The sequence below is a fragment of the Hippoglossus hippoglossus genome, chromosome 11, assembly GCF_009819705.1.
Source record: "Hippoglossus hippoglossus isolate fHipHip1 chromosome 11, fHipHip1.pri, whole genome shotgun sequence".
NCBI lineage: Eukaryota > Metazoa > Chordata > Actinopteri > Pleuronectiformes > Pleuronectidae > Hippoglossus > Hippoglossus hippoglossus.
The window spans coordinates 11,834,227-11,847,120 of NC_047161.1; the positions used below are offsets into that span (position 1 = coordinate 11,834,227).

Below are 12,894 nucleotides of genomic sequence, written 5' to 3' on the forward strand. Positions count from 1 at the left end.
AAAAAGCAAAAGACAGATGGTTTTGCGACCTTGCACCTTTAGAACAACATTTGAATTAATTCCTGTGTCATACCAGCAATAAAAGACCTGAAAGGGACCCGCAGTGAGAAGTTAAGTAGAATGGCTGAGACATTTAGATAGAGAGGGAGTTAACTGTGTCTTTTTTTTGTTGACTGTGGCAGATGTTTGATAACTGACACACACACACACACACACACACACACACACACACACACACACACACACACACACACACACACACACACACACACACACACACACACACACACACACACACACACACACACACACACACACACACACACACACGATAGTGGCAGAGAGAGGCCCCGCTCTGTGCGAGCTCGGGTCTCTGTTCCCCCGGCAGCTGTCCTGCTTGAGTTAATTGGCGCCGGTTCTCTTTTTATGCCCATACGCTGACCTCAGTGATGGCCACAGGCGCTGCATCCACGACACACTGACAACACAAACTGGTGGGAGCAGGAACCAGCTATGTCAACCTGCTTCGACATGTTCTCTTCAAACTGAAACGCTCAAACCGGCGCTGCACCTGTAAACAAATAAGTTATTGCGAAGTAGCTTAACCCGGTGAGTCTTTGGCAGAGTTACGAAGTCTTGGGACGATTTTTTTTGTTAACAGATAAGAATTGATATTTATAAAAGTGATTTTGTCCGTTTGAAAAGGAAACAACAAGTAGATAAAGGAGAAATGTTGGTGCAGTAAAATGCTGTGATGCCGGGTGTGCATTCTACACCATACACCCCCCCTTTCAAAACACACACACTCTCTCTTAAACACACACACACACACACACACACACCCCAAAACCCTCCGCCAAGACCTCACAAGTGACATGGACCCGAGCCCGCAGCTCTATTCACTAGCCGACCAGCTGGTGAGTGAGTCAAAGGGGTCTGCACAGTCAAGCAGAAAACATTAGCAAACGGCGCGGGGCAGGCTGCTGTGCCGGCCGCAGCGGTGGAGACGGGGCGCCCCCAACACAGCACTGCAGAGCTGGGGAGTGATGTGAGTGAAGGCCCCCTCCCCCCTGGGTTTGTGTTAATGTAACGTTACATCTACATTTTCATTTGTGTGTGTGCTTCCCAGGCTGTGCAAGTGTGTGTGTGTGTGGGGGGCTGCCCTCTGACCAGGAGCAGGCAGGATGCATAAACAGACCTTCCTTTCTACGGCTCCATCCAGCCATGACCTAGAGAGCAGGGCAGCAGACAGACAGGGCCATAGGACAGCGGCGGGTAGTTGGTTATTTTGTGTGTGTGTGTCTGACACAATAGCACCCCCCCCCCCCCCCATTAGTTCCTTTCTGCTTTAAATAGCCATTTCACCGTGCTTCCTTTCAGCAGCATTTCCGAGTAAACACCAATTATCTCACAAGTGTGACTCTTGGACAAACACACAAACAATCTTGGCCCTTTGGCCCGGGTGCCATGCTCTCCATCGGATCAATTACCCACAAAACTGAGTGACGAGAAATATCCCAGCTGTGTTCAACTGCAGTGTGAATCTGTCGAAAAAACTAAGTGCAGACATTAAAATAGTTGGTCGAACGATGCCTCAAAGTTTAACAACCACATGCCAAAAGGGGGTGAAAGAGATCCTACTCGGAGCCGAAGAAAAGTTCCAGCACCAACGAGACTCACATGAGTTGCTCAATGCACAACTGTCTTCAACTGGCAACACTTCAACCAAAAAGAAACCCCCCATAAACAACTTGGCCAGGAGGAAACCAAATCACACAAAAAGGCAACAGATCTGACCCTGAAAAAAAAGGAAAAAGGTCCAGGGAAAAAAGTAGTCAGCCCTCCGCAAGATGCAGTCAAAACATGGCTTTCTCAGTGCGCCTCCCTTTCTAATGCAAATGGACCAGAGGCAGCCATATTGTTTATTGTAGCCAAGCACAATATGGGACATCTGCCGGTTAGCGTTAGTGTAATTCCCTCCCCATGCTTCATTAACCTCCCCCTTTATGGGCCCTCAGAATGGAGTAGTGGAAGCTTGGACGGTGGCGGCGCAGGAGGGTGGGCGAGTCTCAAGCGCCGGGCCGGGCGAGGAGCACCGAGGCTGGGGCAGCCCGGTCGCTTGATGTCCTTCCAGCTCATTTGATTGCTGGAGGAGGGCCCCTTTCATCAATGAGCATGTGGTGGGTCTCGAGTCTGAGGAAGGCCGAATGGGTGGTAGAGGGTGGGGGGGCTGGAGTGAACAGGGGTGGACCAGGGGTGGGTGTCTGGTGCTGGGGGTAGATTGGCGTTGAGAAAAAAGTATGTGCCTGTTCTTCTTGGTTAAATGTGGATGAATTCAAAAGTAACACTGAAGAGGTAAGCACTTAATCTGATGGGTAGAGGTGTGCCAATATCAGGATTGTTGGAAAGGGATTGGTCATCTGGTGGTAAATGAAGTTATCGAGGAGAGAGGGGGGCTACACTGGGGGTTACTGTGCAGTATCCACTGTCCTAGAAATAACAGGGGATGGCGCCTGGGCCATCTTGTCACTCCATCATTGTCCTTTTGTCCACTCAAGACCCCGGCTGTATGGATGTGAGGAGAAAGCAAAAGGAAGGAGGTGTGCCTTAAGGGGTCACCATGCTTCAAACAAAGTGCTTGTTGCATTGTTGGACCGCGTCAGAAACGTCCGCTCCCAACGTCAGAATTGTGTGTGTGTGAGCTATGGGGGGGATGGGGTTATGTCCACTAATTTTTGTAACATTTAAAAGAAAGCCCTCCAGGCAAGAGGCAATGGTTTCAACTTCTATCTCAAGCTCTTTTGTCGTCTTTTTTTTTTTTGTTCACTTCAATCAGACCACCACAAAAACTGTTGGATCTTGGACGCAAGATCCACGGATTAAGACTGCAACTATCATGATTGATTCTTTCCATTAATCCCTCAGTCTGTATTGATCTACTGGTTAATCACCAACTGTGGGAACCATTCATTTGTATTGGAAAATGCTCAACCAATCAATTGTCGGTTAATTTTCCTACTGATGGAATAATCAATTAAATCAGCTTATCCCTAAGACACTGCCATTAATTAAAAAAGGGTTTCAAATTCAAAACTAAAGAAATATGAAATGGTTCAAACTAATCTAACAGAGTTTAAGCTGACATGTATTTTTTGACACACTAATTCCAAAAGAGATTCAGTTGAAAGTTATATAAAACAAATAGAAATCAGAAAAACTTAAAATTTGAGACATTATTGACCCAATCTTTTTCATCAAGGTCCATTCATTATTTATTGAGAAATTTTAAAACACGCTCTAACAATGTTAAAGGAAGTGAAAAAAACTATTCCTGGATCCGCCCCCTTAATCAAATAATCTCCCAAGGTTAACAGGTTCTTCCTCCATCCTTCCAACAAGTTTCAATAACATTGGTTTGGTAGTTTTTGCATAATCTTGCTAAAAGACAGACAAACAGTGATGAAAACATTACCAAACCCAAACATATATTATCTCCACTCATGTATAAATGTCTTAAAATATGTTTGGATTTTCGAACAAACAAATCATAAATAGCAGTTTTGTTCTCATCCATAGTGAAATCATCATCGTATAAGACGGAGGCCTGGCTCACATCAGAAGGTGCTTCTTGTGAACATCAAAGTCAAAATGCTCTGAATGAAGAACTGCTGATTTGCATAAAGCTGGGAACGTGAACAGTCATTTTAAAGAGTGCAGATATTCATCAGTACACTGTCAGACAAACTGTTTATAATTGAGGACGATTTGACAGAACGTTGAGTGAGGTTACAGGCCCAGAGCTAAAGGCTAAACCGAATCCTGGTTAACAGCTCTGTTCATCAGCCGATCATATGTAAATCAGGGAGAAGGCTGCTTCTGAACAAATATTTCTTTATCAAAGTTTCATACAGGACCTCATTTATTCACTAAACATTTCACGAAACAAAAGAAGCAAACAACACATAGCTTGATCCTTCTATAATTTAAAATATTTGTTGAATAAATACTTATTGTATTTTATTTTACCTAAATAGTTTTCTTTTACACCTTTCACATTAGGCGGCCTAAAAGTTAGGCTGAGCCGAAGGAAGTAACTTTATCCTGAACATTGTGCAGGTCTGATCCACAGCTACAGAAAGTGGGATTTAAGATTATTGCAGCCAAATGAGGTTTTGACCAGATATTTAATCAAAGGGTTCACTTGTTTTTTGCCACACTGTAAGTATTCAATAAAGAGAAGATTATATCTATTTATGCTTTATTAAAGCATTTTGTGTTTACATTTGTGACCTGGATGAAGATCTGGTCACATTAACACTGCTGTCAGACAAGCAACTGAAGCCTGAACATTTTTCTGAAATTTTCCAGAGAGCCTGTATGTGAGAACGCAAATGTCAGATGTTCTGGACATACACCGTTCTTTTCCTGCCAGCCCCTTGTGAAACTTCCAGAAAATGAGTGAGCCTGTGTGAGAATTACAGCAGGCAAATGTGCAGAAAATTCATTGCAAGCCAGCGGGTGTGTTGATGCTGTTACATACACAAAAATGGAACAATAAAAATATCTCAGGGTATTTATACGTCATGTGCAGCATTCTGCAAAATCTACAGGTGCCACTTGTCATCTGAATGTTCTGGAAATGTCGTTATTGGGAATGCGTCTGACCTGGAGAACCTCCCGCTGCGTTCTTCATATGTGAAACTCCAGAAAATGTCCCAGGTTCACATTAGGTAAAAAGTGTTCAGTATTGCTGCAGAAGTCAAATATTTGAGGTCTTACTACACATCAGGATCACCACTACACAGGGACCCACAGAAACTACCACTATGCCACGTCCTGTATCGACTTCAGCAAAAAAAAGAGAAAAACCCTGGGAAAGCCTCGGGTGGGATCTACCTGACTCGTCTACGCTTGCACAGCATCTTGCCAACATTACAGTCTGACACAAAACTTTCAAGCGTAAACCCAGGCCTGGGGTGAAACCGATGGTTACTCTAGCTTCAGCAACTTCTCCGTTTCAAACATGACACTTTAAACTCGGAGGTCCCTCCGTCCAAAAATAGAGGCATGCCCCTGCGGTGAAGTCCGCGGTGTGTCGACAGACCTTTGGGGTGAAACGCGATAAAGAGATTTTTAAAAAGGGGTTTGTGTGGGAAAGATTAAAATAAAAGAATACGGTTATGGAGGAAAGGAGTTGGCGACACATCCACTTCCGAGCTTTCGGCAAAGGTGTAAATGGAACCTATGTGGATGTATTTTAATGAATTGGAGAAACTGATAGTGGTGAGTGAGAAGGTGTTGCACCTTTAATAGAATGGTTGACACCGAGGAGGATTGACAGTGAAATACACTCTTGGTTTTTAAATCCAGTTTCACACACACACACACACACACACACACACACACACACACACACACACACACACACACACACACACACACACACACACACACACACACACACACACACACACACACTTTCTCTGTCTCCATCTGTAACACAGTGTAGAGCAGCTCTGAGAGCTCAAAATGAAAATAGAGAAGGAGCCTTTAATTTGGAGCCCATCTGCCACATGTGCTGCCCTTCAAACGCTCTGGTACCTCTGATGTCAGAGGGAGCTGCACTCTGTCCTCCACGTCTCCGGCCAAGAAAGCTCACTCTGTACCATACAGACATGCAACAGTCATTCCAGAGAGGTTTAGCAAGTAGCGTTCCTCATATTTCAAATAGAAACAGAGCAATACTTGAAATTGAAATGTTTTGTAATGTGTGTCGGAATATTAGTTTGCAAAGAAGTCCAGACATTTTTCTGAAGGGGCTTTATCATGCCAGCCCCCAAGCATGTGAGTGGTTTATTTTGAAACTGCAAGAATACAAATATCTCGGGTTGAAAGAGCGGAGCCTTACAGGTAGAGGATGCAGACGAAGTCTTCAACTTGTAAGGATGAGATTCTACAACCTTTGATGATAAGGGCTGATGTGGGATTTTTGCAGTGGAATTTCCACATCATGTCTGGGCATTTCCCTGTTGTTGTGACCAAGCAATCTGCTGCTGCGTCTCTAATATTTGAAAGGCAAACTCCTGGAAATGTCTGAACCCAATTTTTCAGACACCTAATTTCATGTCTGAAAACGGCCTTGCTAACAATTCAAAGACACCAGTTTATAATTCACCACATTCATTTTTCAGTAGTTGTAGAAAACAAGGATTACCTTGATGGTCTCAGGTGGTACTCCAGGGTCGGGGGCCTTCTCCAGGTAGGTGGTCAGGTCCTGATCCACATGCTCAAAGACCAGGGTGAGTTTGGTTTCTCGGTCAGTTCGAGAGACTGTGCACACGTCAAACAACCTGGAACAAGAGGGTAGAGTTGTCCATTGGGCTAAAGCTTCAACAACATAAGACAGGACCACATCTCCTCACTGGTGGCCTGGACCTTTTTACTCTCACACACACACACACACACACACACACACACACACACACACACACACACACACACACACACACACACACACACACACACACACACACACACACACACACACACACACACACACACACACACACACACACACTTCCTTTCAGACATACTGAGCACATGAGCAATGCACTACTTAAATCAAAGTCAGCCGCAGTGTCACATCACGATAATCTATGCATCTGGCAACCAGGGAGTGGTTCAGACAGAAATAGGCGTGTCAAACAATGTAACTAATCACCTGTATAATAGTAATAACTGGTATGACAACCATGGTTAATGCTGCTGTTTGCACCCGAGTTTCTTGCTGATACGAGTCAAAATGTCCGCTTAAGATAAGGGTCTAGGATCTAGATAAAGCAAACACACCTGAATTTGTCGTTTTTCTTCGATTAAGATCTAAATTCAGTTATGAAAAGGGAAAATCCACGTCAGCATTTAGAGTAAGACCTAAAATCATAATTAAATCTCAGTCGGCTCCTGAATAGTTATATTTAACAGAAACCCGCAGCAGAAAATTAACACAGTTAGGCTTGAATGGGCTGAATGTGGGTCAGTCCCGTAGTAAAATGTCCAGAAATGATCCAAGTAAACCCATGTGAAAATACAGTAGGAACATTTCCAGAAAATTCAGTGCGTGGGAGTGTGTGTGTTGATGTTTCTAATGCAAAAAATAAAAAGGATACAAGATCTCAGGATGATAAGGGGGTGTCACACATGTAGGAGACGCCATTCGAGAGCTTTTTGTGATTGGATCAATGCCTGGGTTTAGATTTAGCTTTAAACAGAAACACTGATTTTGGCAGCAGAAGTCATGTCCTGCCTCCTGTATTCTCTACCCAGACTCCACCCCTCATCTGAATGTTCTAGAGTTTTTATCCATAATGAATGCATGATTTACATACGGTCAATTTATGTACTGCGATATTAATATGTGAAAGGCAATCTCTGGAAAATAACCAGATTAACAATCTCCTGCAGGTTGTGCTGATATCGCTCTCTGAGGTTACTCTTTAAATGTCAACTAGATCCATGCTAAATGCTAAACTTCTAAGGATTCAAGACTATCGAGCACCGAGCCCCAATGTTTTTGGTTGTGTTTCACTGGGCAACTAACTAAGGCCAAGAATCCAGATTATGTCAGCAGACCTGCCAAGTGAGGCTTTAGTGAAAAGCCGGAAAAAAAAAATCCATCCAGTATGTCGTCTTCAAAGAGCTGGGAACAACAAGTAACATTCCTCAACCGGTGCCATGACAACTCCTGATGCTCTATAGGAAGTGGACCGAAGTGAAGGCAGCATCTTTCGTCGGGATAACAGAGGAGATGAATGGATTCTGGACGGATCTCCAACTGATGCATGTTGTGCCAGTGATATATTACTGTAATCACATTACTTTTCCTCTATAGCATGTGAATAAAGCGGTAGATATGCTTTGTATTGTTAAAATACGTAATTTACATAACACAAATGGGCTGATTTTGTCCCTCATCACTTCAACAACACTTCACCTACAATGTATTTATCGACAATGTGTAATCCCAATGTGCTTTCACGGCATAATGACTGAGTATATTTTTTACTTAGCTAACTATGCTAAGTAAGACAGAAGCTAACAAAATAATGACACCGAAGAGATTGAACAATCGATGATTGTTGCTGCTAATGTGAATTCACAATGAGAATGATGCTAGTCAATGCCACATCAGTAATTCCAATGCATGCTGCTATTATTCAAACGGGCTAATCTACATTATCTGTTTTAAATTGAAGCATGGAAAGAGCTGACTGAATCTCTCCGGAAACCCTTTCATTCCCATCCAACAAGACATCACGTGTCCGTGCCAACGCGCTTGTAATCAGCAGACTTGGAAATGCTACAGTCAGAAAAGTGTGTGAGAGGCGATCCGTTCAAGATATTAGCTTTGTGCATGATGTCACAGCAAGGACGGCGCCCTCGCCTTGAAGCTGTGGGGTTAAACGCCCCTCACCGCTCGATTGTTGGGCTACAATGTGGGCTCTCAGCAGACACTGAACATGTGGAATGAATAATGGGCCGCATTACAAACATCCAGGGGTTGCCTGGAGTCACACAGAAAGCCCACAATGCACTCTTCCTGGCCTGAGCTGCTTGGCATTGCTTCCTGGCTAAACCGGAGGATAGTGGGGTTCCTCTGATGGTTCAATGAGCCCGACAGTTTGCACTCTTACACCAATTTATCGCGACAAATGCCACTGCGCATTCTCGTGATGTCAAAGTAGCAAACAAACTAAATTTAACCACTGCTTAAAACTGACCTAAAACAACTTCAATGTACACTCTTTGCCTTCCAGTGACAACAAAAGCCATTGTGATCCCTTTAGGAGAAAACCATAAACATTATCCTCTATTATTCATTTATACGCTGGGGAATTATTGTTAGAGGCAAAAGGGGACTCGCCATGCTTCTGAAAGTCCACTTAGAACTTCCCCTTCCATCCCAAAGCACTCAATATCCCATAATAAAACAAGAACCAAGGTCAGACCTTGGCCAGAGCCGGCATATGACGCAGTATCTGACTGACCTCAGTGAACTTCTCAATACAAAACTGAAAGAAAACGTCCTCTCTGCGTCGAGCAGTGAGGACAGGAACTATACAAACTGGGTATGTAACTTTACTTTAAATATAGTCAGTTAATCCAATCTAACTTTCAGCAGCTGAGCAAAGACAGTGTTGCCGTCATGCTCGTGGGCACTTTGGCAGTGTAAGATTGGTGGGCACACATATATAAAATGCATCGAATCTGTGACGTGTGATTAGGGAATTTAAATAGGGTGACCATCTCATTGTTGATCTTGGATCTTTCAATTTGAAATAAAGAAGTCAGCATTTGCTTTGGACCTGAAACAATTTGTCAATATGTTGATCCGCTGATCAATGATTAAGCATTGAAAAAATAATTGTCAACAACTGTATTAATATATAATTCAATTTTAATCAATTATATAAATGATATATATTTAAATAATCATTGACTGACACTTTTCAAAGGTAATTAATTGTCGATTTCAGTCGTATTCGGTGAAAGTTGGTCAGCAAATCAAACTATTCGATTGCTTTAAGAAATTAGGGGTTATAGACATTTTATGAACAATATAACCAATTATTGAAACAGATTCATCCGCAATGAAATCATTCATAATTGCAGCCCAAGTCCACTTGAACTTTTCTGAAATTAGCAAATTAGGTCAAATTCCCTTAGCCAAAAAAGTAAAAAGCTTAGTAAAAAGCTAATAAGTAAATATTTAATTACAAATACTGAATATAATCAGGTCTATAATTATAAATAATATTAGTTATAAAGATCTTACAGAAAGGTGAAGGTCAAATCATTAGGAAGGTCAACATTGAATGGAAACTGCACGTTTCCCACGCTGACAGAAGCTGTCATTGAGAGAAAAGAGATCATGATCTCTTTTTTAAAAACATACATATTCTGTTCCACTTTAACATATAAACCAGAAGCATTTCCCTGGGAAAAGAGGGACCGGAAGTGAACCGTTTTTGAGGATGTTGTGTCTTTTAAAGGCAGAAAAGACTTATGTTTAATACTGAGTGGAGTTGAGTGTTTTAGAGATACATACATGAGTCAATCAGTGTGACTGGAGAGAGGTAACCAGTAACTATAGAGAGGTAACCAGTAATGGAAAAAGGTGAAAGTTGGGATCTGACAGGTGTGCATGCATCTACTGTCAGTGACAGCACCCAGCTAGTTGTGCTACACATGTTTTCATATTGTCAGCAGTAAAGTGTCAAAGGCGGACTTCTGCTGCAAAAACGTCTACTGTGTGTCTACTGTGGGACATGTGAGGCTCAAGCCGGGGCAATTAAAAAACATAAATGATTGCATTTCCATCAATATTAATATAACAAACAGCCAATAAATATTGATATACTGCTTATGCATAAAGCAAGAAGAGTGAAGGGGTATAACACAATTGTTCTAACTCTGATTTGTAAAATGTTGAGCTGTTTATCAAGTGTCACTCTCTGCTCATAAAGAGTTTAAAACCAAAACCTTCACTCAGGAGCAAAACATCCATCTTTAAACTTAAAAGAAACAATAATCTGACATTTATCGTGATACTTATCAACTCGTAAGTAATGCCTTGATATAATTTGCAGCCATTATCGTCCAGCCCTGTGAGGCCCCATAATAACCATAGAGACCATACAAAAAAACCCAGCAAAACACACAATTTCACACAGACACACACACTGGACTGCCCACCTCTCCCCTCTATCTTACCTGACAACATTGGGGTGATCGAAGGCCTCCAGCTGCCTCAGTACCGCCACCTCCCGGATGGTGGAGAGAGGCATCCCCTCTTCCTCCGTCTGGACTCGAACTCTTTTCAGGGCTACAAATCGTCCGCCGTTCTTCAGGTCCCTCGCCTTGTATACTTTCCCATAAGCGCCTTCTCCGATCTCGGCCACGGGCTCATACCGAGTGCCAATACTCTCTTTGTCCATTTTTGCTGATTTTTTTGCTCCTTTCCTCTCTGTCTCTCTGCCTCCGTCTCTTGTTGAAAATATTGCGGGGAATCCCGGCGACTGTTGGCGAGCCAGAGAACTTTACGAAGGCATATTCACAGGAAAGAGTCGGCACATGCCATGCCTGCAGAGGACAGGGAGAAGACACAGATGGAGGAAGTCACCATCTTTGTCAGGTTATTGGTCAAACTGTGCTCCAGGTAGGCAACAACAGCACTGTCATGTTTTATTCCGACTATCAACACAAGGGCAGCGTTGCGTCCCAACGTCCACTCCTCCTCCTCTATTACGCACAGCGGCTCATGTCCTCCAACCCCTTAAACACAGAATAATGTGAAATAATTCAAATTACACACTCTCTTCACTGATCCGCCTTTAAGTTGAATAAACTGTCTTGTTGTAAAAAATAAAAATAAAGTTTCCTCCACGCGGAGTGTTCCTGAAGTAATGTTCATGCGAGGCTGCAATTCTGAATCTGTTAAAAGGGGGGAATTAAATCACAGATTCAAAAGAGAACAGGCACATACATGACACATGCACTCGGCTTGAGGGTTGGTTAAGTCACTTTACTAACCGATCACCAGCTTAATCAAAGTTTATGTTTGAGGCGACACAAACTTTGGCGAGCACGTGGCTGTCTACTGATTGCATTGTCTGAACTTCCTATAGCTACAGTCCTTTAAAGAAAATTGTGAAATAGCCCGAAAAGACGCATTTCGTGCCGGAAATCGCTATAAATACGTGAAATGGTTTCATGAGGGAGTTTTAGACGTGTTTTCATCAGCTTCGGCTGCTTCCTCTAATTTATATTAATTTAATTGCGCACAGCCCAATTAAAGTTATACTGACAAATCAAAGGAGTAGCACGTTTCGCTCGTTTTAAAATGATATTAAATTGCAAAGCGGCTCCTTAAAGACATTTTGGCATCACATCCGCCACTATTACCCCCACACACACACCTCCACCGCTCGCAGTGTTTACCTTATTTTTACGTGGTCAATAAATGTCCAATAAAATGCTGAGGAGGCGCTCGTCGCTGTTGTTGTCTCGGGGATAATAAGACCTTGTCCCCGCATCAAACACATCCCCGGTCCGCTGTCCTCCTTCCTCCACATGCGTGCATGCGGGGGCCACACAGGTAGTTTTTTCTTTTTTGGGGTGGGGGGGACGGGTGCAAGCAGTCCTCCTCTTTAACCCCCCATGCCTCAGACACGGCATCAGCCCCGGCAGATACACTCACACAAGGGGAGGAGGGCGGTAGTGGTGGTGGTGGTGGAGGGCTGTACTAACACACACACTAACACACACACACACACACTCTCACTGCAAGTTAGTGTGTAGGGGAAGGGGATGAGGCGTGTTGGGTGGGGAGGGGGTCACAGGACAAAGGCAAACGCGTGATACAGCCCCTCCAACAACCAGAAATTGTTCTTTCTTTCTCTTCCCCACTCTCTCCCTCTCTCTCCAGTACATATATCCCTGGATAGGCCCTATATAAATATATATATATTTATATGCAACTGCAGCCCCGCGCCTGCCTGTGTGTTTGTGTGTGTGAGCTCCGGCTCTGCCTGCCTTTCCCACGCCGGCTGAATGTGGCCTGACCCCCTTCAGAGAGGTTTGACACGGAGCGGGGACATTTCCGCATTCCTCCCCGACTACAAAGGCCTCGCCGCCTCCCTCCTCGGCCTCCTCGGTGCTCCGCCATTCAGACGCGGCGCTCCGCTGCGGGTTCCGTCCCCCCAGTGTCAGCACCGGGAGCGCCGCGGGTAATCGGGGGGAGAGAGAGAGAGAGCTTGGGGGTTTGTTGGATGGACGGCCACACTATCTTTCTATGTGCCCCCTGCAACACAGAGGAACTCCCCCCGTGGTAACAAA

General features: G+C 43.8%; 1 protein-coding gene across 2 annotated transcripts in view; it reads right to left on the reverse strand.

The window, feature by feature from the left end:
* Positions 1 to 12,460, reverse strand: part of cdk6 (cyclin-dependent kinase 6) — a 34,893-nt gene extending 22,433 nt beyond the window's left edge. Inside the window, exons 1-3 of one of the 2 annotated variants that reach the window (XM_034599939.1) lie at positions 11,998 to 12,460; positions 10,771 to 11,139; positions 6,215 to 6,350 (exon numbers count right to left, since the gene is read on the reverse strand). In XM_034599939.1, coding sequence (XP_034455830.1) covers positions 6,215 to 6,350; positions 10,771 to 10,994 — 360 coding nt within the window. In that variant the 5' untranslated portion in view covers positions 10,995 to 11,139; positions 11,998 to 12,460. Of the gene's footprint in view, positions 1 to 6,214; positions 6,351 to 10,770; positions 11,332 to 11,997 lie in introns of both variants that reach the window. The other variant, XM_034599940.1, reaches the window with a different exon arrangement.
* Positions 12,461 to 12,894: the final 434 nt, after the last annotated feature.